Source organism: Lipophrys pholis (assembly GCF_963383615.2).
Source record: "Lipophrys pholis genome assembly, chromosome: 1".
Lineage (NCBI taxonomy): Eukaryota > Metazoa > Chordata > Actinopteri > Blenniiformes > Blenniidae > Lipophrys > Lipophrys pholis.
In genome coordinates, this window is record NC_137635.1 from 24,210,134 (window position 1) to 24,236,644 (window position 26,511).

Below are 26,511 nucleotides of genomic sequence, written 5' to 3' on the forward strand. Positions count from 1 at the left end.
GCGTCAAATTTGTTGTTCATTATCTTGCAGGAGGGAGCCTCTCGGGGTCCGACCGCTGCCACCTGGATTCCGCAGGAACGGCGACGCGCACTGGCACACACATGGACGCGCACAAAACACACGTGGACGCGCGCAGCCAGTTGTCACTAAAGTTAGAGGTCAAAGGTAAAATAGCTTCCTCCATGTTGGTCTACTGCAAATATGCATGGTTAAAATTTAAAAAACATCCTCATAATTTATATGGTTTTAATATTTTATTCAACACACTTCACACGTTTGTAAACATACAACTCAGTACTGCTCTGATCAGGTAAGGAAAGTGACTTGGCTCACACAGGCCAGGCTACAAGCACAGAGACACACCACCACTAAAGAGAACAGCGGCTTCTTCATAAGAGGCGGTTTCCTTTCATCCCTTCCCGTCTGTCCGCTTGTCATCTGTTCCTGCGGCCACTTCAAAAAGAGGTCCAAGCAGAGCCATGGACCGCGTCCGGGGCAACATAAAGGAACCCCGAGAAGAACTGCACTCCTGTTTGCGCCAGCTTGACTTCTTGGTCAGGCTTGTGAGAAGGTGCGTGAAGGAGTAACTTAAAAAAAAAATAAATATTGATATTGAGTGTCTTGGGGTAAGGGGTGCTCTGGGATGGTGTAGTTGGCTCTGCTGTGGCAGACCATCCTTCGCCCCTTGTGCGGACCTTCATGAGAGGGCTCTTTGTTCTGGGCCGGCAGGCGCACCAGTGAGTGAATGAGCCAGAGCAGCGGCGGCCTTCTTCAGTGGTGCCGGTTTGTTTACGCCAGCCAGTCCCGTCATACTTCATTAGTAGCCCAGCCCACCGACAACCTCTGATGTCCTAATCGCTGATAAGTGAGTGTGCCACCCACCCACCCACCCACCCACCCACCCACCCACCCACCCACCCACCCACCCACCCACCCACACACACACACACACACACACACACACACACACACACACACACACACACACACACACACACACACACACACACACACACACACACACACACACACACACACACACACACACACACACACACACACACACACACACACACACACACACACACACACACACACACACACGAGAGAGAGAGGATGGCAGAACCGGTTCTTTCATCATGGGCCAAGAGGCACCGGGAGGTGAGTCGACATCAGCAGCAATGGTCCCAGAGAGCTAACTCTGCATCACAGAGATGTGAGAAATCTGCCGGCCAAAGAAAGAGTGGTTACTTACTGCTGCCATCTTCTGACCACAATCAACAGAGAAATACACAGAAGAACTTCGTCCAGTGTCCTCAATGCAAAGGCTGATAGTTATGATCTGAAGGTCAACATGTGGTTGGCTATGTTAGGAGGGGTAGGAGAGAAAACATACACTGCTCAAAAAAAATCAAGGGAACACTAAAATAGCACATCTTAGATTTCAATTAATGAAATATTGCAGATCAAAGTCTTTACTTAATATATAGTAGAGTGCGTTGAGAACAAAATAACATAAAAATGATCAATGTAAATCAAAATGACTCTCCCATGGAGGTCTGGATTTGGAATCCTATCAAAATGAAAGTGGAGAAACATTGCAGGCTGATCAGACATCAGGTCAAATTCCTCCAGACAAGTCAAAATGAGGTGGTGGACGTTCTCCTGAGGGATGACCTCCCAGAGTAGGCTCAAAGCATCAGTCACCTCCTGGACAGTCTGTGGTCAAGGTGTGGTTGGTGGATGGAACCAGATATGATGTCCAGATGAGCTCAGTTGGATTGAGATCTGGGGAACGAGCAGGCCAGTCCAGAGCATCAATACCTTCATCATGGAAGAAGTGTTGACACACTTCAGCCACATGAGGCCTGGCATTGTCCTGCATCAGAAGGAACCCAGGAACCACTGCACCAGCATCTGGTCTCACAATGGGTCTGAGGATCTCATCCTGGTACCTGATGGCAGTCAGGGTACCTCTGGCTGGAACATGGAGGGCTGTGGGCCATCCAAAAAATGCCTCCCCACACCTTTACTGACCCATCGCCAAACCGCTCATGCTGGAGGATGTTGCTGCAGCAGAACGTTCTCCACGTTCTCCAGACTCTGTCAGGTCTGTCACATGTGCTCAGTGTGAAGCGGCTCTCATCTGTGAAGAGCACAGTGCGCCAATGGCCAATGGTGTTCTCTGGCTAATGCCAATGGTCCTGCAGGGTGTTGGGCTGTAAGAACCCCCCCCCTGTGGACGTGGGCCCTCATAGCACCCTGGTGAAGTCTGTGTCTGACAGTTTGAGCAGAACCATCCCATTAGTGGCCTGATGGAGGTCATGTTGCAGAGCTCCTGCAGTGCTCCTTCTGTTCCTTCTTGCTCAAAGGAGGAGGTAGAGGTCCTGCTGCTGTACATTGTGTTGTTTAGGTCTCCCTTTAGTTTTTTGAGCAGTGTAGTAGAAAAAAAGATTTCGGTCTTCTGTCAATAAGTTTATGTTGACATAAGTCTAAAGCCGCGGTCCCACTGCGCTGTTTGTTCTGGGACAGAACGGGGCGAGACGGGTTTTCGTGCCGCTCCACTGAAATAACTTGTAGATGGTACGGAAAAAAACCCGCAACCACCAGTTACATTTTTTGTCACCCCTCCATTGATGTAGCTAGCACTGAGGAAGGTCGAGCTACAACACAGCTGTCTGCGATGGTGGTGACAATCGTCCCTCTGGACTTGCCCGCAATATTTAAATATTTTTCCAGCCGTAAACCCTCCTGTTGTTTATATTTGCTGCTTTACACACACTGGTTGTGTTGTTAGCTTGGTTTATTGAAACGTCGGCGCACAACAACACCGTGGTTTTTCAACAGACGCTCCTCTCTGTAACAGGAGAGGAGGAGCTTCAGCAGGAGCAGGACACTGCTAGAATGAAAAACAGGATTCCTACAAGTTAAATTGTAGACTTTAAGACCTTTTTAAGACTGCTTACAACAGAATTTAGTGTCCATTACAAAGCATAGTTCACGGTCAGCGCAAATTGTTTCCTAAATGGAACTAGGTCCATTAATGTTATTTTCTTTGCAGCTTGGACATTTCCTAGACAGAATATACAGCAAAAACATTTCTGGCAACAAAACTTTAGTGCTGCACCGAATGGCTAATTTTGTCACGATTAATCTTTAGACTAGTTTTCCAATTAATCAACGACTAAATCAAAAATCAAAAGGTTGCTATTTATTTGTTACGTCCCGATGGCACTTTTTTGCTCCTGATACCGATGTGATTTTTCAGAATTGAGTATCGGCCGATACCGATACTTTCCCGATCCGATACTCACATTGCTATTGCAAAGATACACAATAGTGTATTTTTGGAGCGACTAAGATGTCTGAAGCTAAAAGCACTATTGGCAGAAGCTTTGTTTACCTAGAAATTATTGTAAAACTCACTTATTGAATCAAAATTCTTCTCTTTCTCTTTAGTTGTTGTAAACTGAGGAACATCCACACAACGAAATAACCATCTTTTATCTCCCTGGCCTGCTTCCAAAAAAACGTCCACACCTCACTATGAACACGGCTCAACACGAGGCTTCAGGGCATGTAGTACACATGCCAGGCCTTTAGGGGCGCTGTGACTCACCAAACACAATAAAAAAGCAGAAGTCAGACCACATAGAAATTTAGAAATAGACTTCTGTACAAAAACACAAAAACCACTATATATAGCTCTAGTTTTATAGGTCTATGGCCCCGCTCCGCCTGCTTCTAGCTTCTGCAGCTCCACCGGAGCTTGTAGTCCCTGATTGTTCTGGTTATTAGGTGACGGAGCGGACCGGGTTTTTTGTTTTTTTTAGATCGGCGGGGTGATCGGCTGGATTTGCCAATCCCCGATCACTCACAAATCACTAATATCGGCCCTGATCCGATATCTACCGATTGGATCGGGACATCCCTATATTTATTTGTGTTGTATTTTCAATACAACTCAAGGGCCAAAACATAAAATCTCACCTGTACCATGGCAAATGTAAAATATTACCAAATGAATAAAATGAAGCAAACAAACAACAAAAAAGTTTACAAATATATTGTATATATGTTAGTGCTGTCAATCAATTAAAAAAAAACTAATTGCACAATTTTCTGTAATTAATTGCGATTAATCGCATTTTCTTCTGAAGACTGAAGCTTATAATGGATATTTATTAAGGGAAAACCGCAGAATTAATGTCGACTTAACACACAGAGATGATATTTAAATTAAAGACTTTCTATAACGTCCTTTAAGCTTTGCATGAAACTGTTTCTCTCCAAGATTAGCAAAATAATAAAAACATAAATAAATTAACATAACTAACATTAACAGATTAACATAAGTCTGGGTTTTGTTAGAGTGCAGGTCCACCACTTTGAGAATTTGAATATTTCTACAAACAAAGTTGTAAACTTATTACAGTTTGGTAGCTCCTGGTCAGCCAACATGGCAACCTGTTGTTTTGCTGGAGAATTACTTCTGTAGTTATTAAATTTAGCTTTACAAAGTAAAGCTAATGACTTTTACTTTCTCAATCAGCCATCAGTTAACTTTTAAAGTGAAACTTTCAGCCTTAATATTATTCCACTTGGTATTGTGCTGCTCTGTTGTCACGGTGCTGCTCTGTTGTCACGGTGCTTCACCCAGTGACGCTGCATTCTGCTCTGGTAAGGGAGTTAAAAAAACCGGAAGTAAACAAAACTACCTTAATTACACACAAAAATTTTAACGAATTAAACATTTCAAATCAATTAATTATATTAACGTGTTATTTTTGACAAAACACACCCACCCACCCACACACACACAAAAAATAGGCCTCTTTTCTTAAAACATAACGGTCTAAGTAGCCTACTTATCATCCAAAGACAATCACTATTCTTCTGAAGTGTTATTAAAAAGCACAGACTATTTTGCAGGTTCATTAATAATCAGATACTTGTGTTCAGTGATGTATTGATCCTTGAGACGTGGGTACACACTATTTTTTTTAAGAAACTGTGGCTGTAATGCTACTCTGTTTAGTGAAAATCCATCAATAATATTTGCTCATTGTCACATAATCCTGGTATAATTTAGCAGTTGTCAGCACTTTGTAATGCCCTACTCTGGGTCTGATTGGCTCGTCAGCCCTCATGCTGCAAGGTAAACATAGACACTAACCAAACAGATTAAATAATGATGCCAGCACTCGCCAATCAGAAGTAGAGTGGGTCTCGAGACGCATTTGTCCAACCAGGTGCAGCTCGTAACTCCGAGCGCTGCTACATGCTAAGGGCTTTCAGGGCTCACACCGTTGCGAGGCTACAATGCAACACACGATTAAAGAATGAGTGATACACTCATCAGCCAGCTTAAGAATGTGGCGACACACAGCAGTGTATAGATGCCACGCGCCGCCACGCGCCGCCACGCGCCGCCACGCGCCGCCACGCGCCGCCACGCGCCGCCACGCGCCGCCTCGAGCGCTCTAGTGGACACGCTGCACCTGCTGCCGACGTTTTCATATCAGAACAGTGGCAGAGGAGGAAGAGGAGCAGGTTTAACCAGCAGGGGCCATCGCCGGCTGCTCCCACGTTCTTCGCTCGATCCTTGCGTCATTCACAACCCAGCCTACATTTTAACCATACTTTCTGCAGTGGGACTGCGCAACAGAGTTGGGTCTGGATTTGCTTTGCCGTACCGTACCCTCCCGCCCCACCCTGGGACGTACTGCGCAGTGGAACCACGGCTTAACAATCAATTTATAGATGGTGTTATCAGTCTTATCAGAGCTGCTGTGTCCCATTCATTTAAAGTTTGCAGGTAAATACCAATCACATCCCAGCAGTGCTGCACATTATATCACAGATTTATAGTTATTGCATTTGCAACAAGACTGGAGTGTGTTCTGTGTATCTGAATGATTCTCTACCTTCTTCCTGAAGATAAGCTGCAGACGATCCTTTGACAGGACAAAGTTATGGAAGAGTATTCGTGCCAATGATGAAGAAAGAAATGGTAAAAATAAAATTTCAATCTTGCACTTTGAGAAACAAGTGGAAATACAATGTCAAGATTTTTTTTCTTTTTAAATCATGCTCTTTGAAAACAAAGTCAAAATACAGAGCCGAAACATCTCCTCCTGGCCTACTGGATGGACCAGGAGGAGGGATGTTTTGCAAAATAATCACATTATTCTGACTATATAGGATTGCTCACTGCTTCTCAACACCTGCTTTTATAAATATTCCCTTGTTTTTTTAATAATCCATTTATATATATATATATATACCAGGGCATGCCTTCCACAACGTGGTTTCATGTTCATTTGGTAGTATTGTTATCTCAGCCATAACCAAGGACAATGGGGAATGATCTAGTAAAGAAGAACGTCCCCCAACGCAATGGCGTCTCAACAATTCCCTTAAGAATCCAGAATTCATTCAATATTTTGCAGAGCAGTTTAAGACGTTTATGGCTGAGAATGATACCCCAGACATTTCTCCTAATGTGCTCTGGGAGACGGCAAAGGCTGTATCACGTGGTATAGTAAAATCTTTTTCTGCCTTTTTGAAACGTAAGAGCGGTGTAGAACAGTATATTTTGAAAAAAAAAGACAAACTAAAGAGGGAATTTGATTATAATCCTTCGGACGAGTTGAGATCTCAAATAGACACCACAGCCGCTGCCCTCGACACCCTGATGACGTTTGAGGCCCAGAGATGCTTTTTTTATGCTAAACACAGAATGTATGAATTTGGTAAATATCTAGCAAACTTAGCCAAAAAAAGAGGTAAATTATCAGGCAATTCCTGAAATAAAAGATGAGACAGACAAAAGACTACACTATGGCAAAGATATTAACGGCTGCTTTCAGGCTTTCTACCATTCTTTATATAAATCAGACACTGAGCTCAACTGAGACCCTGATGCATACGTTTCTGTCAGGTGCCAATCTTCCTCAAGCTTCCCAGACCCAGAAAGAACAAGCCCATTTCACGGGGGGAAGTTCTGTGCACAATTAATGATCTGCAAAACAACAAGGCACCAGGGCCAGATGGCCTAACCCCTGAATTATTTAAACCTTTTCAGAGCCTGCTGGTGGATCCTCTACTTAAAGTGTTATCTTATTCATTTGAATCTGGCCATCTCACAGACACTATGATGGATACCAACATTTCTTTAATCTTGAAAAAGGGCCGACCACCAGAAAATTGCTCTTCATATAGGCTAATTGCCCTGCTCGACACGGACAGAAAGCTTATTGCAAAAATTCTGGCTACTTGATTAGAAAAAATTCTTCCAGACCTCATCTCAGTAGATCAGACTGGCTTCATTCTAGGCAGACATTCCTGCTGTTTTGCTGCAGAATTACTTCTGTGGTGGTTAAATTCAGCTTTACAAGGAAAAACTAATGACTTTTACTTTCTCAATCAGCCGTCAGGGAACTTTTTATAGGGAAACTTTCTGCCTTAGTATTATTCAGGTAAACTTCAATTCATGACACCTGGGTTCAATTATGGACAAGCGCAAGAAAGCTTTTGAAAACATCATTTACTTATGTTAAGTTCATTCGAAGGACGCAACCTTGATTATCCTATTTTTATGATCAGCTATCCTCCAGTGGCTGCTCAACTTGTCAGTGAGTGCTCAAGCAGAGGAGCACCCCAGGGATCAGTACCGATGTCCCAGAAACTCTGTGGGAAATCAGTGAGGAGAGCTGCACACTGCAGTCTCTTCAAAGTCCTAATACTGATAACTACACTGTTTGTTCTGAAGTATAGTTTCACCAGTTCGTCAAATTGCCTGCAATGTATTTAGTAGAAGCAGTCGCATGCAGTGAATATTTAACATTTTTTCCAAAGTGCACGATGGGAAAAAAGGAAATCTCGACATTGTATGTTGACTTTTTTCTTGAAGTGCCTGATGAAAAATAAAATCTGCCTCTTTTAATTATTTTTCTCATGAGTGGCACTCTTCTGTAAAATCACCCTTTCACCAAGTTAAAATATATGTCCTCATGTTTCAGACAAAAAGGTTTGTTTAGTCAGCAGAACTCATATAAATATTTAATAAAAGCATTGGAAACTGTTATTTCGTATCACTGGATGAAACCTCAATAGATGAGCTCGGAAACTTTGATGCACTTTGTTCTGCTTTATGTCAACTCTGACTTTCAAAACCCACCCATCTGTCTGTGTGTGTTTGTCATTTGCTTATGAAATAAATAGATATAGTTGACGGTATAGTCATTGCCTCTCTCATTACAATGGAAATGCCCAAAAGTATTACGATATTGGCTGTGTGTGGGTGTGTGTGTGTGTGTGTGTTACATTTGTGGTGTTCAATGTATGATTTATATCCATGTTATACACATTACTGAAGTTTATATAAGACATTAAGCAGCTAAAGAAAGCTGCAGAATCGTTTCCTCATTTCTGATTTGTCACATTTGAGTGAAGTCAATAGCTGGCAGACACACCGTCGCAGAGTACATTTATAATATATCCAAATGGGACCACAGATGATCTGGAGTGGCCCCCTCAGAGGGTCCTGGACCACAGGTTGGGAACAGTTGATTGACAGAAAGTGGTGCCTAAACCGTGATGACGGCTCTGGTCCGATATCCATGTTTTATTTGTCTGACTGAAATATAGAATTTTCTAAAATTCGATATTTGAATCATCACATCTGAAAACAATAGCTTTGTGGAGCGCCGAATTATGTTGGTTTTGTCGCTTTAACTTTACGTTCTAGTTTCTTTTTTCCTGACATGTATGAACAGTTACTTGCTTACATGTTTCCACTGCGTCTGCAGTCTCCTTCTGAGTATCATCTGATGACGAGCCGGTCTTTATCAGGAGACTGGCCTAACAGGTCCGTCAGAATCTGTCAGGCCGGCCACGCCCCCCACCGTCCGATGGTCCCGGGAGGATGGAGTCCCAGGTGTGTGAGAGAATATAGGCCCCCTCACCCTGGTTCATGGTCGTCCCCATTCTGATTTCGATGGCTTCTTTGATCCACCGTTTTGGTTTGTTGACCTCTGAAGTTACAACCTTTCTTTGTCCCAGTCCATGATGCGGTTGTTTCTTCCACAGTGATTAGTGACGGCTGATTTTGTGTTTAAACGCAAAAATCGGTTTCTGTTGCAGGAGCCCATGACGCCACGTGGCTGCCTGCTCTTTTGCACTGTGCGAGCAATACACCGCTCCCCCATGTTGGACTTGGTGGACCCATGCAGCCTCCCCATGTCACTTGTTCGGGCTGCGTCCAACCGGGACACGAGGTCTACCTGATCACCAGGTGATCCCGGTGACCCTCGTCCGGGCGGGGTACATGATCTTCTGTGTTTTGTTTGCATGGGTGAGGTTTGGACATGTTTATCTCAGCTTTCACTCCAGACCTGTTCGCCTTAGGTGACCCTAGAAGGACCATGTGGTCCAGACGGCATCGCTCTGAAGGTCAAGGCCCCAGTCCAGGAAGGTGTCAGCTGGCGGGGCGCGTGGCCAGCCTGACAGTTTCTGACAGGTCTGTCACCTGATAAAGAGCGACACATCATCACACGTCAGGTGACGCACAGAGAAAGACTGCGGACGTAGTGCCAACATGTAAGCAAGGTTACATGTTACTACCTTGTCGGTAAAAAAGAAGCTGGAACATAAAGCTGGGGTAATTGTTTTTGGATTGAACAGTAAAACAAAGTCTAAAATATTAAGTGCTGTGAAACAACATTAACTAAACTCACCTCCTGAATGGCTTTTCCAAGCTTTTCCTGGCTTTTCACCACTTTCCTGAAAGATAAAAGGATGCTGGCAGTTGCACATTGCTGCTCTCACCAGAAACGTGATCAAGTCTAACGCTAATGAGGTTTGACCTGTGAGTCCTGCAAGCCAGGCTGAGGGTGAAGTTTGCTGAGCAGTTGGGCTGATAAGTGGAGGGCACTACAGTGTAATCAGCAGGAGGAAGAGAGCAGGTCAGACTGACGTCCTGTGTGTAGCAGTGGGGGATGCAGCTGGCCACGGGCTCCTGGTCCCGGCTCATCCTCTGCTCGCTCCGTCCCTCTGGTACCTGAGCAGGATCACGACAGCGACAGCTTCAAATCATTATCACCAGGAAAGAGTCAAAGCTATTTTACCGCAGTTCTGTTCATCAATATTATTCATTAAAATTTTTATTTGTAAAAAAGTTACAATCTGCTTAAATGAATATCTTTGATCATATCTTCATTTATACCAGAACTTGAAGAACTAGGTTCACAAATTGAATAAACAAGGCGTCTAAATTACTGCGCACATGAATAACACAGAATACAATAACATCAACAGTTTATATTAAAATGATGAGAGGAAACACATGGCACACCGATTAACAGAGGACCACAGAAAAGATGAGTCAAACTGACTTCAACAGAATGGTAAAGCAACCGCTTGTATAAAGTATTCAATCAATCCTGAAAAGCACAAGGAGTCCCTCCATCTCCTACACTGCTCTGTCCTGTTCAGGGTGGCAGGACACCAGGACGTTTCCACCTGGACAGGTGTTCAAAAAAAAGATAGATGATAGAGACAGACCTTAAATGGTGCATTCAAATGGATTCTGCACTACTAAATACTACATTGTGACAAGTAGATCTTGCTTCTTAAAAGTAATATACAGCTCTGGAAGAAATTAAGAGACCACTGCAAAATGATCAGTTTCTCTGAGTTTACTACTTTAAGGTATGTGTTTGAGTAAAATGAACATTTTTGTTTCATTCTATAAAATACTGACAACATTTCTCCCAAATTCCAAATAAAAATATTGTCATTGAGAGCATTTTGTCAAAATAACAAAAAAGATGCAATGTTTTTAGACCTCAAGTAATGAGAAGAAAACCAGATCATATTCATTTTAAAACAACACAATACTAATGTTTTAACTGAGGAAGAGTTCAGAAATCAATGTTTGGTCTATCTGCCCGACTCCAGCCTGGCTGAAGCGCCCCCAGATCATCACCCATCCTCCGCCAAATTTCACAGTCGCTGTAAGACACTGTGGCCTGTCGGCCTCTCCAGGTCTCCGTCTAACCATTAGACGACCAGGTGATGGGCAAAGCTGAAATTTGGCGGAGGATGGGTGATGATCTGGGGGAGCTTCAACAAGGCTGGAATTGGGCAGACTGGTCTTTGCAAAGGACGCATGAATCAAGCCACATCCAAAGTTATCTGGGAAGAAGACTTGCTTCCTTCTGCTCTGACAATGTTCCTCAACTCTGAGGATTGGTTCTTCCAGCAGGACAATGTGAAAGGCTGTTGGAGAGCATGCCAAGACGCATGACAGCTGGGTTTAAAAATCAGGGTTATTCCACCAAATATTGATTTCTGAACTCTTCCTAAGTTAAAACATTAGTATTGTGTTGTTTCTACTCATTTTTTCCAGAGCTGTATTTCCTTTTCTCCTTGACATTTTTGGTGATGCATCCGATATACTTTGTTTTGTTCAAAAGTTGTATTTTTTTCCTTTTAAGGTAAATAGCTTCTCATTGGTGATGGGTTTTACCTGTACCTGACTCACCTCACTCCAAACTCCACTACATGTACTTGTTTATTCCCCCTGTAGTTTGACATTGCTTCTGTCTGCACCCTAAACTGAGCACCTGTCAACTTTGAACTCTGAAATAGTTTCTTTTATCCTCTTATTAGTTTTTAATTGAATGTTAGATGCTTATTTCTTATCTGCAAGTTGTTAATAATGGAGATGGATGAAAACATGGGGATACCTCAGAGTTATGGCAGGATTGGTAGAGATGTAGACGGATAATGGAATCCCATCTGGGGTCCGGGTCAGAATGGAAGAAATACGTGTGTCGCGATACAATTGGTGAGGATTGTACACCTTCAGTACAAACGAGTATTGTCGCTCCAAAGCCTGTTTTCAGCCACTCACACACACTGACATGAGGCATTTTTCAAAAGCAGGGCCAGCAGCTCCTTGAGAGTCGGTACTGCCCAACCACACTAGGGGGTGATTATGAGGCTGATTACAAGGGAATGGACAGGCCGGCTGTCACATTCCGCCCCCTTCCAGAGAAGCCAGGACGTAGGAGGGCTTACTTTTCACAATTAAAGCTGAGGTGGGGACTCCAGGAAAATCCTCCTCCTCACTGTCCTGCTCAAATATCTGCAGGATTTGTTAACGCTGTTCCCTGTCCACCTCTTCAGCTGTTAGGTAGCACGGCTGAGTTTGGGCCATGTAAATAGCACGTACATCGGTGAAGGCTGTGATGACTAAAGATTGTTAAAATCTCAGTCTTCACTTCACGGGCAGGCTCAAGAAATCGTTCGTCCCTTTGGCCATCAGACTGTACAACGCATCACTGAGTGGTTGGGCGGCGGGTAGAGTGACAAAAAAGAACTAAGTTATTTAAAATGACTGTGGGGAGGGATTTGTGAAGTGTTTTGATTCAGTTTATTCACATTCACTTTTATCCTTTTCTGTAACTGTTCCATCTCCAACCTCCAGGATGTTTACTACTTATCATCGGCCTACTTAGGACTGGTTTAAAAGCTCCCCATTGTATTGTAACTGAGGTTTGGGTTGTGTTATTTTTAAAGTAGTCATCAATTTTCACTTTAATAAACTCCAAAAATTCTGGTTCTTTCAAGCAAACTGACTGAAGGCGCCATCTTGTGGGGAAATTCAGTTGTTGCAGAATGTTTAATCTGCTCCATTGGGAGATAATGGGCTTAAATTTCACAATGTGATAAAGCGTTCCTCTCCTACCTGTCCTCATGTTTCTGCCTCAGTGCTGGACTGACCTTATAAATGTGGAAGCCGATGGGGAGCAGGTCGCTGTCGGGACGGCTCTGCTGCAGTGTAATCCTGACATTTGCTCCTGGTGGTGTCACAACCAGCTCATCACACACTGAAAAAGGGAAGTTGGGGTTCTGCCAATGGGACTGGAAGTTCCTGCTTCCTCCAGCTGTCAATCCCTCCACCCAACAGCCACGGAAGTACCTGGTCTCCCACTCGGTGTCTGCTGGCGATGGCAGTGAGGGCGCTGGGCTATTCAGGGCACTGAGGGTGACATTTACCCCATTAGGTCATAAAAACACCTGAAAGAGTCTGTGTGAAAGGTCAGTTTTAGACAGCTTGAGGATGGAAGAATAATGGCTTGGAGTAGGGCTGGGCAATATATCGAATATACTCGATATTTTGCAGCTTGTTCTCTGTGCCATATAGAAAATGACTATATCATGAATATTGGAGTATCACAGTGTAGCTTTGAGCAGCAGGTATTAAATTGCCGGCTGTAGCCAGCAGGCTCTTAGAAACAAAATGAGCGCACCTACAGGCATCCCGTACTCTGATAAGCTAAGGTGTATTATGTAGCTCTCGCCAGAGTACTAGCGGGTGGAAGCCGGGGCGACCGGAGCCAACACCTCCGTCCGGCTCTGGCCATGGTCCAGGACCCGCGGGCCGGACGAACACTGTGGGCTCATGTCGCCTGCCCATCGTTCTCCTCTGTCACGGGGCACCTGTTATGACCAGTTATGATGTTACGCCCCCAGCGTGGGTTCCACGCCGGGGCGTAACATCATAACATTCAATGCGGTCGCGGGGACCCGGCCCAGGCTGTCCACCCAACCACCCATGGTCCAACTTCTCACGTGCTGCGGTGGGGGTCCCCTCCACGGTATCCCACCACATAGCAGAAAACATGGTCCCAGTTAGTGTGGTTGAAAAGTCCTGAGTCAGAAAAACACACTTGACCAAAGATATAATCTGCCTGGTCGCAAATATTCTGCAGGGAAAGCTCTACCTGCATTGTTTATTCAAGTGAGAGAAACAAAAGAAATAAAATTACAATTTCATGATTGCGCTGTTTAATAAATACTGTTCTGAGAAGAGTCACTTTGTTGTGTTAATTTCCACAGTCGCTACGCTTGCTCATGTGGATCTGTGAGCAAGCAGAGTTTCTCTCGGTAAATAGCACCTAGAAATGACTGTGTTGTATTTAGTGCTATATAAATAAAGTTGAATTGAATTGTGATTTCCCCCTTATCGCATCCAAGTTAAATATCAGCATATATATTAATGTAGTGTGAACAACAATGTTTTAATGTAGATATAGAATTGTCATACTAGTGTGATTGATGCATCAAAAGTGTTGATTTAAGGCTAACTCAAAATATAGAGATATATATCTGGATCGTGATGTGGCCTAAGAATATCAAGATACAGATAAAAGGCCATATCGCCCAGCCCCAACTTTGGGTAGAGTTTTTTAGACAGATGAACAGAAAATTTATGTTCATTTCAATTCTGACTTCATGGGTATCAAAGGCCTTCAAATCCTGTTACTTTCTAGTGAGCACTACTTCCCTGATTCAGTCGCACGTTTTGAAGCTCGCAAACCTTCAGATCTTGTGGTACAGGTTCAATCAGAGTTCAGTTTGTCTTGTGTCTCAGCTCATTTCAATCAAACAATGAAGTAGCCACCTCGAGCTATTGTCTTTTATTTTTGTCTGCCGTTGCTTTATCATTTTTTAATGTCACCTTTATAGTGAATTCCTGATACGTTCTTGCTGTTTTCCGTCTAAATTAAATGTTTTATTTTTAATCATCTCAAAATGAAAGGCAATCTTTTTCTGTGCTACAGTCAATAAAATTCTTTATAAAGGTCTATTTTTTTTTAAGAAAACAGTTTTAGTAGGACGGTGAAGCCACACAAAAACAACCTTAAAGGTCTGAATGACAAAAATAGTCAGTTCTGAAACCATTGTATATTCTGATCAGATGAAAACAGTTCAAATAAGCTGGTGTTTACCTGAGCGATATGGGAGAGGAGGAGAAGACCCTGATGAGGAAGCAGGCCTCGGCTCCAGGCTTGTAGGTGCTGGGGATCAGAAGGTAGAACCCAGGCTCCAGCTGCCCGCGGAGGACCACCTCTCTCTCGTAAGCATGGCGGTGAGTAGAAGCACAAGGAGGCTTGTTCACCATCCGACTCAGATTGAAATGTTCTTTCTCCACCTAATGAGGGCAAAATGAGTTTAAAAAGATCCAAAGATACACTACAACTGCACTGTTGTGGTGGACAAACCTTCCACATGTGCAGAGCGATAGCTTGGTAGTGCTGGTGCTTTGTGTCCTTGTAGTCGTGGAGGGACGTTTCAGAATGTTTCCCAGAGTTTCTCCACTTTCGATGCTGCAGCAGGGTGATCAGTACCTCTCCTCGCTCTCTGACTTTCATCCAAAACTTGGGGTTTGTGCTGTAGTTGCTGCTGTTTCTGCTGCCACCAGCAGAGAAACCCTGAACCCACTGGCCAGCCTGCTGTTGGCTGTGTGGCAACAGGTTTCCTGTTGGAGAACAAAGTGTGAGATTTGTAAATACAGTGGGGCAAAAAAGTATTTAGTCAGCCACCGATTGTGCAAGTTCTCCCACTTAAAATGATGACAGAGGTCTGTAATTTTCATCATAGGTACACTTCAACTGTGAGAGACAGAATGTGAAAAAAGATCCAGGAATTCACATTGTAGGAATTTTAAGGAATTTATTTGTAAATTATGGTGGAAAATAAGTATTTGGTCACTTCAAACAAGAAAGATCTCTGGCTCTCACAGACCTGTAACTTCTTCTTTAAGAAGCTCTTCTGTCCTCCACTCGTTACCTGTATTAATGGCACCTGTTTGAACTCGTTATCTGTATAAAAGACACCTGTCCACAACCTCAAACAGTCAGACTCCAAACTCCACTATGGCCAAGACCAAAGAGCTGTCTAAGGACACCAGGAAAAGAATTGTAGACCTGCACCAGACTGGGAAGAGTGAATCTACAATAGGCAAGCAGCTTGGTGTGAAAAAATCAACTGTGGGAGCAATTATCAGAAAATGGAAGACATACAAGACCACTGATAATCTCCCTCGATCTGGGGCTCCACGCAAGATCTCATCCCGTGGGGTCAAAATGATCATGAGAACGGTGAGCAAAAATCCCAGAACCACACGGGGGGACCTGGTGAATGACCTGCAGAGAGCTGGGACCAAAGTAACAAAGGTTACCATCAGTAACACACTACGCCGACAGGGAATCAAATCCTGCAGTGCCAGACGTGTCCCCCTGCTTAAGCCAGTGCATGTCCAGGCCCGTCTGAAGTTTGCCAGAGAGCACATGGATGATACAGCAGAGGATTGGGAGAATGTCATGTGGTCAGATGAAACCAAAATAGAACTTTTTGGTATAAACACAACTCGTCGTGTTTGGAGGAAGAAGAATACTGAGTTGCATCCCAAGAACACCATACCTACTGTGAAGCATGGGGGTGGAAACATCATGCTTTGGGGCTGTTTTTCTGCTGAGGGGACAGGACGACTGATCCGTGTTAAGGAAAGAATGAATGGAGCCATGTATCGTGAGATTTTGAGCCAAAACCTCCTTCCATCAGTGAGAGCTTTGAAGATGAAACGTGGCTGGGTCTTCCAGCATGACAATGATCCCAAACACACCGCCCGGGCAACGAAGGAGTGGCTCCGTAAGAAGCATTTGAAAGTCCTGGAGTGGCCTAGCCAGTCTCCAGACCTCAACCCCATAGAAAATCTGTGGAGGGAGTTGAAAGTCCGTGTTACTCGGCGACAGCCCCAAAACATCACTGCTCTCGAGAAGATCTGCATGGAGGAATGGGCCAAAATACCAGCTACTGTGTGTGCAAACCTGGTAAAGACCTATAGTAATCGTTTGACCTCTGTTATTGCCAACAAAGGTTATATTACAAAGTATTGAGTTGAATTTTTGTTATTGACCAAATACTTATTTTCCACCATAATTTACAAATAAATTCCTTAAAAATCCTACAATGTGAATTCCTGGATTTTTTTTCACATTCTGTCTCTCAGTTGAAGTGTACCTATGATGAAAATTACAGACCTCTGTCATCATTTTAAGTGGGAGAACTTGCACAATCGGTGGCTGACTAAATACTTTTTTGCCCCACTGTATATGATAAACAGACAATTGAAGTAAAAATTCCCATTTCTTAAAACGGAGAGAATAACCTGTATAAATGCTTTTTAAGTGTCCTTCTTCACTGATGGGATATCCCAATGTGACATCATCAAAATGGGACATGAATTCAGCCTCATCCAACCAGAATTCCCCCTCTGACAGCCGGGACTGAAGGTCTGCAGCGCAACGAGGGTCTACAGAGCTCCAGCCAGCACCGCTGCAGAGAGACCGGGTCATGTGGCTTTACTTCTCAGTTCAGCAGATGTACATCAGTAAAAAACCTCATGAAAACGCACATCCACACTCATGTTCAGTTTTCTGATCCTCCCCATGAAGAAGATATGTTGATGAAATGACAGCTTTGGATGCAGACTGATGATGACAATTTGAGAGATCTTGTATGATCAGTTTTATTAGGTCTCAGCCAGCACGCATGCCGAGTGGTTAATCAAACATCAAGTTTAAAAATTGCAGCCACTAACAACTGTACTGAATAGTGTTACTGTGAAATATAAAAATATATATTTAAATGCAACCTTGTTTGAAGCCATTTATATATTTTAAGGGTATTTCTGCATGACAGAATTGCATTGATGCATCACTGTTATTGGAACGTGTCAGAAAGAAACTCACAGTTCACTAGAAAAATATATTTGAGGTCTACATTCTGTGTGTGTGTGTGTGTTGCTTCATTGAAGAGTGTGTGTGCACGCCCACCTCGATGTCCACGCTCCTGTCCAGTTGCATCTTCCCCACGGGTTTCTGATCCGCAGCAGCCGGACTTTGCCGCCTGCCACCTTCTTGACATGCAACCATTCCATGACAGTCAGAGCATGATACTGCCCCAGCTCACTGACTCCTGCAATGACAGCAACACATTCAGTTCACTGCCATCAGCTCCTCTCCAGCTCTGAGCCAACACACCTTCTATTGCGAGGAGCAGAATTATCATCACTATGAGGATTTTCTTAGGTGTGCTGTTTTAGGTTAGGACTGCTGGGGCAGCAAGTGTTTTAATTTCGAGGGAAAGCTGCCTCTTTACTTCCTCTATTATAAGACTACCGAGTTATGATTTGTAATTGTTTAGCAGGGTAAATAAAATCGTTGTCCTGACCTGCCGCAGTGCTGTGAGTGGAGCAGCTCAGTGCACAGCCGTCCTTCACAGGGTTCAGACTGTTCAGGTCCAGTTTTCTCCTCCACACTTCGTCACTGTCCTGCTCTGTTTCCAGGTCCTCCTCTGAACCAGACCGTGCCAGGCTCCATCGCTCCGCCAGGCCCCCAGTCAGATCCACCAGGGCCTCGGACACCTGCCCTGCCCACAGCCGCTCATATGAGCCATGAAGCCTGACAGAAAGGTTAGAGAAAAACATGAAGAAGAAGTTTGTGTGATCCTAAAGACATGTAAAAGGATACATACTTGGCATAAGCCTTCTCCAGCAGAGCCACCCAGAAGGCATCGGGGGAGTGACACCGTGAGAAGCAGAGAGTAGTGTTCATACAGGGCAGGCGGTCGTCAATTGTCACCTCTAACCAGTGACCGTGCTGCCAAAAACAGAAGTGAAAGGAGCCTTGATATCTGCCGTCACCCCACTGAGGCTGATCTGGACTCAGAACCTACTCAGGAAACAGAGAATATTAGTACAAGAACGCAGCTCTGCAGATTCAGTGTGAAGTCACATTAACATACAAACCTTGTTTAAAAGCTGTTTGTTATTGAGCAGGAAGCTGCAGGCACAGAGAAACCAGCAGTCTCCTAGAAGGCCTTGCTTGGCATGAGCCAGGTTGATGTTATCAGGGAAAAGAGCTGCTGACTGACAGATGTCCTTCAGAGTGGAAATTAGGCACATACACACTTAAAAACTCAGAATTTGAGGAAAAAATAAAGTTGAATGAAATCCAACAGTGAGTTAAACAAATGACAAATACACTATGAAAATACTTGTAGACGGTTAATAAAGCTCGTGACAAACACAAAAACCACAGCTCATAAAAACTCTGAGCTGAAATGAGGGAGAGCGAAAGAAAGCTCAAAGTGTCACCTGAGGACGTCTCCAGGTGATTTTGGTGTGCAGCCTGCAGAGAGGCGTAGAGTAGTCAGAGAAGAGGGAGGTGTCATCACAGGGGAAGTCCGGGTCCACGAACAGAGCTGCTCCTCCACCCTCCGCCCTGCACTCGTCTTTCATGGCTGCCACTCGTCTCTCAGTCTGCTGGCTCAGTGAGCATGTTCACTGTAGAAACACACCGTTCAAACTGTCTTTACACCCAAATAAATACTGAACTAACAATACATACAGAAAAAGTATTTTCCCCCTTTTCAAATTCTTGTTTTTGGGAAGATTTGCTCACTTAAAAGTATAAAGGCGCCGTTCCACCACACTTTCTGTGCCGGAGCGGCGTGGGCCGGGTTTTCACCTGGTCCGACTGAAAAGTTGTGGATGGTACGGAAAGAACCCTCGACCACCAGGTACGATTTTCCACTACCCCTCCATTGAGGTACCGAGCACCGAGGAACGGGTCTGTGAGGAGGAGCTACAACGCAGCCGTCTGCTGATTGGTAGTGACGATCGTCACTCTGGACTTTGCCGCAATATTTAAATATTCCATCGGTCGTAAACCTCCGTTGTTGTTTACATACGCCGCTTTGTGCTCACTGGTTGATTGAAACGTCGCCGCAACACAACATGGCGTCTTTTAACAAGATACAGACGTTCCTCTCAGGAACAGGAGGAGGAGGAGATGAAACAGGAGCTTCTCCTCTCAGGAACAGGAGGAGGAGATGAAACAGGAGCTTCTCCTCTCAGGAACAGGAGGAGGAGATGAAACAGGAGCTTCTCCTCTCAGGAACAGGAGGAGGAGATGAAACAGGAGCTCCTCCTCTCAGGAACAGGAGGAGGAGGAGGAGATGAAACAGGAGCTTCTCCTCTCAGGAACAGGAGGAGGAGATGAAACAGGAGCTCCTCCTCTCAGGAACAGGAGGAGGAGATGAAACAGGAGCTCCTCCTCTCAGGAACAGGAACAGGAGGAGGAGATGAAACAGGAGGAGGAGATGAAACAGGAGCTCCTCCTCTCAGGAACAGGAGGAGGAGATGAAACAGGAGGAGGAGATGAAACAGGAGCTTCTCCTCTCAGGAACAGGAGGAGGAGATGAAACATGAGCTGGACGCTGCAGTGAGAAAGTTTAACCCGAGTCACAGAGAACGACTCGGACGGCTGCTTCCGTGTTCTTCGCTGGACACGTCTCAGAGTCGTTCAAAACCCTGCCTACATTTTTACCGTACTTTGTGGTGGGCCGGCGAGACAGAGTTGGTCCTGGGTGAGCTTTACCGTACCGTAACCTGCCGCTCTGCACGGTGGAGCAGCAGATTAAGACTATCAAACAAATGTAATAAGGCAAAGTCCAATGTCAACAGAAAATGCGGCTTTTAAATGATTTAATGTTTTAAGGGAAAAAAAGCTGTCTAAATCATGTGAAAACAATAATTGCCCCCTTCGACATATTCTGAATTAACTGATTAACTGTGGCTTATCACATTTTTTGCTAAGTTCAATTTCACTCAAATCTCAGATCTCAAAAAGCTGCAACAAAATGCTGTGCTCCAAAGAAATTAAGAACAGATGAGAAATAAAGTAATTGACATCTATTAGTCTGGGAAGGGTTACAAAACCATTTGTAAACCTTTAGGACTCCAGCGAACCACAGTGAGAGCCATTATCCACAAATAGAGAACAAAAAGAACAGTGGCAAACCTTCCTAGGAGCGGCCTGTCGACCAGAACTGGCCCAAGAGCACAGGAGCAAATCATCCAGGAGAGCACCAAAGAACCAGGACATCTAAAGAACTGCAGGCCTCCATCGCCTCTGTTAAGGTCAGAATTAATGACTCAACAAAAAGAGGAAGAAAATAGGAAAAATAGCATCCCTGACACAGTTCCAAGACGAAAACCACGAGTGACTCGGGCTGGCGATGTGGCCTGGAAATAAAATCTCAGATGTTCTCACAAAAAATTAGATTTCCGATTTTTTTCAACAAGAAAAGTCTGAAATGTTGTGAAAGTGATTGTTAATCGTTTTCCCACAGCGAATCCAGATCTTGCGAGATTGAGTGTACAAACAAACAAGCTCTTGCTTCGGGAATCTTCGGGCGGTTTCATGATGCTGACATGTCAACCAATTTTTGCAAAATATAAATGTTGGAAATACGTTTTTGTCTGAGTGTCAAGACCAACGTTTTATGGTTTTGGTCAGAAGGAGAGCAGCAACTCACATTTCTCTACGGCACAGTTTGGAAAAACAAAGTCCAATTGAATATTGATCCTTTTTATGGAGGGTAGGCATGAAAATGAAAACGAAATCTCTTCTTTGTGTTTTCTTTTGAGTTACGTCATAAATTGTCCAACCTCATAAAGAAAATGAAAAGGCATTTTGGATGATCTATTATTATTCTATTATCAGTCAAATAATGCAGCTATAACCTTGAAAGTAAAAAGCATTTCTGCAAATGCTTTTTACTTTCCATATTTGACCTTTCAAATTACATTTTGGTAAGTGTTTGCTGGGGCATCTTTTGAAAATTAAATCTTAAAAAGTCCTTTTCATTGTGATATGAATTAAGTGACAGAATAAGCAGTCTTGGAGAAGAAAAAGACAATGCCGTTTAGATGATTGATTATAAATTTTATCTGAGTCAGAAAATGCAGTGTTTATCTAAATTTCAAATTGATATTTGATCCATATTCACTTCCATAATGCAGATGTTCAAGAGATCATATTTGTCATTTTTACACTCAAAATATCACAGATAAAAAGAATCTAAATCACCTGACACCCAAGTATATAACAGTACCACGTATGAAACACAGCATCTCCAATAAATGAACAGATCCAGTTTCAGTGTGCTGGTGACTACCTGTCCACTCACCCTGGTCACAGGTGTTACATTTGTCTGAAGCAGTGACACATCACCATAGTGTGTTAAATCACAGCATTAACAGTATTCTACACGTGAGTGTTAAGGCCTCTACATGCTATTAATGTCCGCGAGTGCATCCATAAGAGCGCAATGTACGCGAGTGTCCACGGGGCCAACACGATTGTGGCCATGCCACATTTCTGGACTCGCGGCCGCTGGCGTTCCACGCATGCACATTGGTCACTGAGCATTGATAATGGCAACCTCGCGAAAACGAGAAGCCGAGCTCCTGTGTTTGTTTTTTTTTTTATCCTCCTCTTTGGCCAAATACAACAGACGGTACGATGTGCGACCACTTAACGTGAACAGAGCAAGGAACGGAGAGTTGAGCACGCTGGTCCAGGAAATGAGGAGCATCGACGACGACACGCATCGGCTATATTTCCGCACGTCGGCTTCAAGGTTTGACGAGCTAATGCGTGGCATCGCTCCTCATATCCGCCACAAAGAAACACACCGGACTCCGGTCGGTGTGGCTGAAAGGCTCGCGGTGACTTTGCGCTTTTTATTGACTGGATCGTTGCGGCAAATTATAGCTGCAAGTTATTAATTGGGCCGCAGCACCGTTGCCTTTATTGTATCGGAGGTGTGTCGAGCCATGTGGCGCGCCCTGCAGCAGGAGTTTGTTGCCTTCCCTTCAAAAACAAACATGGTGACCCGTAGTGGTACGACCCGTAGTGGTACGACCCGTAGTGGTACGACCCGTAGTGGTACGACCCGTAGTGGTACGACCCGTAGTGGTACGACCCGTAGTGGTACGACCCGTAGTGGTCCAGATTCTAGTTCTATGGTCCAGATCAGTAGTTTAATAGTTGAGACTCTCCCTGATATCATCCGGTTCCTCATCAGTCCATACGGATGTCAGGTTCTCTCCATTTTCTTCACCTTTATAGTGTTTTGTTCTCTGCACACGTCTGTGTAGTTTCATTACAAAATCAAGCAACAGTGCCCTCCAGTGGCCCGGCATACTAACTACATCATTGTCTCTGTGTCCGCTGCTGCAGTGGAAATGCCCCCACTTTTTTTTGCGTATTAGGTGTTGTCAGGTGAAACGTTGTCGTGTAACCAGGGCCTAATTTTGATGTTATGTCCAGGAATGTTGTTGGTAAATAAGGTCGAGCTGAACTGAACTTGTGGTATCCCCTATTCACACTGAGGAAACATTCTGCTACCGAGATACATTAATATCAGAACATCGCCTTAGACTGCTGTAAGTTTTTCCTGATCAAAAGTTAACTTTAAGTTTAAGCACCATTTCTTGGAGCATTACCCTGCTATGATAAAATGCTTTGGTCCTTTGGTTTGTGTCTGGACTATGCACTTTGAGGCAAAGCATTCTTTTTTTTAAACGAGTTGCTAGAAACACAAACTGCTTCAGAAACATACTGCTGTCTCTTGCCTCAAAGCATCAAATGATGATGGCATATTGTTCACATACTGGTGCTTTGAAACCTGCATTATGTGTCAGTAGGGTTGCAAAGGGGCGGACAATTTCCGGTAAATTTTAGGAAACTTTCCATGGTAGGTTAAGCTGGGGAATTTTGGAAATATTCCAAATCAGAAACTTTATATGGGAATTAAGGGAATTTATGGGAATTATTGGCAATTTATGGGAATTAACTGGTTATGGGGGGTAATTTAAACAATCATAAACAAACATAAATGTAAATATTTGTGTTTTGTCATAAGCAAACATCCATGTAAAATACAATTGAAAAACATGACATTTCAACAGATTTATTTGAGTGGAACTTTAGTTTTCATTCTTGAACAATGAACAATTATTTTAATGAACAACAAAAACATGAACATGAACTCCCCCACCCAATCAAGAAGTAAAATGCCCTCTACTCCCCACCCCCAAAAAAGTCAGATTCAAAATGTTAAATGAAAAGAGAAGAAACAGCATCACATTTGAGGTCGCTATAATAAGCTCGCCTCTTAAATGGTTAATGAAATGAAAAATAGATTACTTGTAGCACCTAACGTACCAGCTGGCTAGTTACTGTACAAATACATTTTTATTAAATTTTTGCAAGTTAAACAGTAATACCATTATAGATCAAATATATTTACCCCATAATATTATAAAAAAAACGTACTATGGCTTCAATAGTCTTGTGCTTTGGGCTCAAAGGGCCTCCAGGGGTGAAGCAATCATCTGCATGTGATGGAGGAGTGCACAGTGCATGCAGGGGGCATGGCCTCAATCGCTCTGCAGGGGGCGTGGCCTCAATCGCCCTGCAGTAAGCAGTGCTGTGTGCATGAGATTGAGGAGTGTACTTGCATTAAATCTGGTTGTTTTAGCCAAGATTATGCTACAATATATTTTTTCCAACTATATTTAAGTTCCCCGTTGAGGGCCAACCTTCAATATTGTAAATTTATGTTTTATTCCCATAAATTCCCGTTTATTCCCATGGAAAGTTTCCAACTTTGAAAATTCACGGAATTTTGCAACCCTGTATGTGAGTAAAATAACCAGTATTCAATTGGCATTGCTTCATGAGGAAAACAGGAAAGTTTGAAAAAAACATATCCAACACAAACCACAGTACCAATGCAGCGTCATATCATGGAACACAATATGCCATTGGGATGATTCTGCCTTACGGGCGGACCGTGGGCTTCCTGACTTTGTGTACATTTCACAGATTGTGATTGCAGGCACTGAACTTTCATTAAGTTAATGAACAGCTGGTATTATGAACATTTTAGGGGGGTTGTTGTGGAACACTCTGGAAAAGTGACCCTGCTGCAGATACAGCAACTTAGTGATTAGGGTTGTTCGGTATACCGGTACTGCATTAGTATCGCGGTACTGACGCCTTTAAAACGATACTATACTGGGCCCGGCCGGTACCGGGATCTATTTTTATTGATTTTTTTTAATGTCATTGTGTTGTAATGTGCACCGAAGAGAGTCGCCAGTCTCTCTGTGGGGGAAGCGTCGGCCGGCTGCTCTTCTTTTTGACTTTCATTCACTTTGGATCTAGTAGACGTGGAGCGTGGCGAACGACCGGGGATCCCTCTCGGAGAGCCATCGGTGATGGAGAGTGCACGAGAGACATTGACAGCTCTCACACAGGCACAATTGATTCGTTATTGCATGTTTGGTAGGCAGTTCTTTAAGAAAGTTGACCAAATTCTGAGGTATTTACAAAAATCCCCTATTTCAAAGCACTTTTTAGTTATTACTTGGACTATACTTTGAGAATGCGGATGGTTTTAATTGGATAATTCATATATCTCCTCTGAAGCAGCAAAAAATTGTGTTTTTCATGTGGGAAAAAAAATGACATTTTCTTTTGGAGGAATAAACTTTCATGTTTTGTGAGATATTGGTTGTCATATTTATTAATATGAGGTTATGATTAACATTAAACATACTTCCCATATTCAAGTAAAACACTCCAATAGCATTAAGTAAATACAGTAAAAAATGAAACACGTTAATAAATTATATTCTTTTAATAAATAATTTTAAAGTTTTCAGTTACTTTCTTTTAATGTTTTCAATTATATCTACTCAGTTTTTTCAATGCTTTCTACACACATTTTCTATACAATTTACCCAGTGTTTCAGTTACATTTACTGTATTTATTTAGGAAATCTACTGAATCCGTTCATTCAGACATCATTAAAGGTATGACTTACTGCTACTCATTATAGAAGGTTTGTTTTACTTGATTTCAAAGCTTTAAATTCGACATAATATTTTTAAGTGTAAAAATGTTTCACTGATGAAATTAAGTAATGGACAGTAATACTTTTTTGAGTGCAGGTATTTGGGCCGGTAAGGTAAGGTGGGTGAGCAGTGAAATAAAATGTACTTTTCGAGACATTAAAAGAGCTTGAGATGATCCATGTCTGTCACTATCAGTTGTCCACTAAAATCCATGGAGATGAAGAAATATTGCTTTTTGGGGCAAATATTGTTATGAGATTAAAATGCGAATAATTCAGATTAATTCAATATAAAGTTTCTATCAATATACATTATTTTTGTTAGTCGAGTCCCACCCCTGCTTTTGTTTTAACATCTGCTGTTCCTAGCAACAAGAGACGCCTAAAAAAAAAAAAAAAAAATATATATATATATATATATATATAAATGGGTCACCAAGTAACATGGAAACTATTTAATCCGAAACACCAGTCCATCATCTCGACACAAATGTAGTCAGCTCTTTCTGATGTGGTAACGTGTTGGTAATGCTCTGTAGTGATAGATGGAGCACTTTTTAAAGTCTGGTCTCTTACCTGCAGCTCTTTTGAAGCCTGTTTCTCCTCAGAGCGGTCATGGTTTATCATGACATACCGCGTTAGCTCTGGCTAGCTGCAGCTCGCTCCGCGTGCACACATACTCAGGTACGATGTCCCCTTCTGCTCACTTCATCGCATCGTGGTAATAAAAAGGCAGCTGTGGGAGGATTTCACCTGCACGACATGCATAGTTCAAACCTGCATTTATAAAAACAGTGGACGGGTCGCTCTGCTGAAAAGGAGCTCTGCTCAGAGGATCCTTCCTATGTGTTGATTACTGTCCCCTACCGGCTCGCCAC

At 43.2% G+C, this 26,511-nt stretch overlaps 2 protein-coding genes across 3 annotated transcripts in view; both read right to left on the minus strand.

The window, feature by feature from the left end:
- Window positions 1-274, minus strand: part of eif4e2 (eukaryotic translation initiation factor 4E family member 2) — a 28,370-nt gene extending 28,096 nt beyond the window's left edge. Inside the window, exon 1 of one of the 2 annotated variants that reach the window (XM_080468690.1) lies at window positions 1-139. In XM_080468690.1, coding sequence (XP_080324816.1) covers window positions 1-20 — 20 coding nt within the window. In that variant the 5' untranslated portion in view covers window positions 21-139. The other variant, XM_080468689.1, reaches the window with a different exon arrangement.
- capn10 (calpain 10) lies at window positions 240-26,511 on the minus strand. Its single transcript, XM_080468660.1, has 13 exons — window positions 26,210-26,511; window positions 19,016-19,204; window positions 18,668-18,799; window positions 18,394-18,590; window positions 18,091-18,320; window positions 17,694-17,835; window positions 17,027-17,193; window positions 15,078-15,334; window positions 14,805-15,007; window positions 12,793-13,051; window positions 9,870-10,063; window positions 9,741-9,786; window positions 240-1,225 (listed from the first exon to the last, which is right to left on the minus strand). The coding sequence occupies exons 2-13, from the start codon at window positions 19,157-19,159 to the stop codon at window positions 1,196-1,198; spliced, it is 2,001 nt and encodes a 666-aa protein (XP_080324786.1). The 5' UTR covers window positions 19,160-19,204; window positions 26,210-26,511; the 3' UTR covers window positions 240-1,195.

Excerpts from the sequence above, each read along its gene's own strand:
- capn10 (XM_080468660.1), bottom strand. The coding sequence starts at position 19,159 with ATGAAAGACGAGTGCAGGGCGGAGGGTGGAGGAGCAGCTCTGTTCGTG. Across the intron at positions 13,052-14,804 it reads TCCTCTCCCATATCGCTCAG|TGCCCTGAATAGCCCAGCGC; the intron begins GTAAACACCAGC and ends TGTCACCCTCAG. Across the intron at positions 10,064-12,792 it reads TCGGCTTCCACATTTATAAG|GTACCAGAGGGACGGAGCGA; the intron begins GTCAGTCCAGCA and ends GATCCTGCTCAG.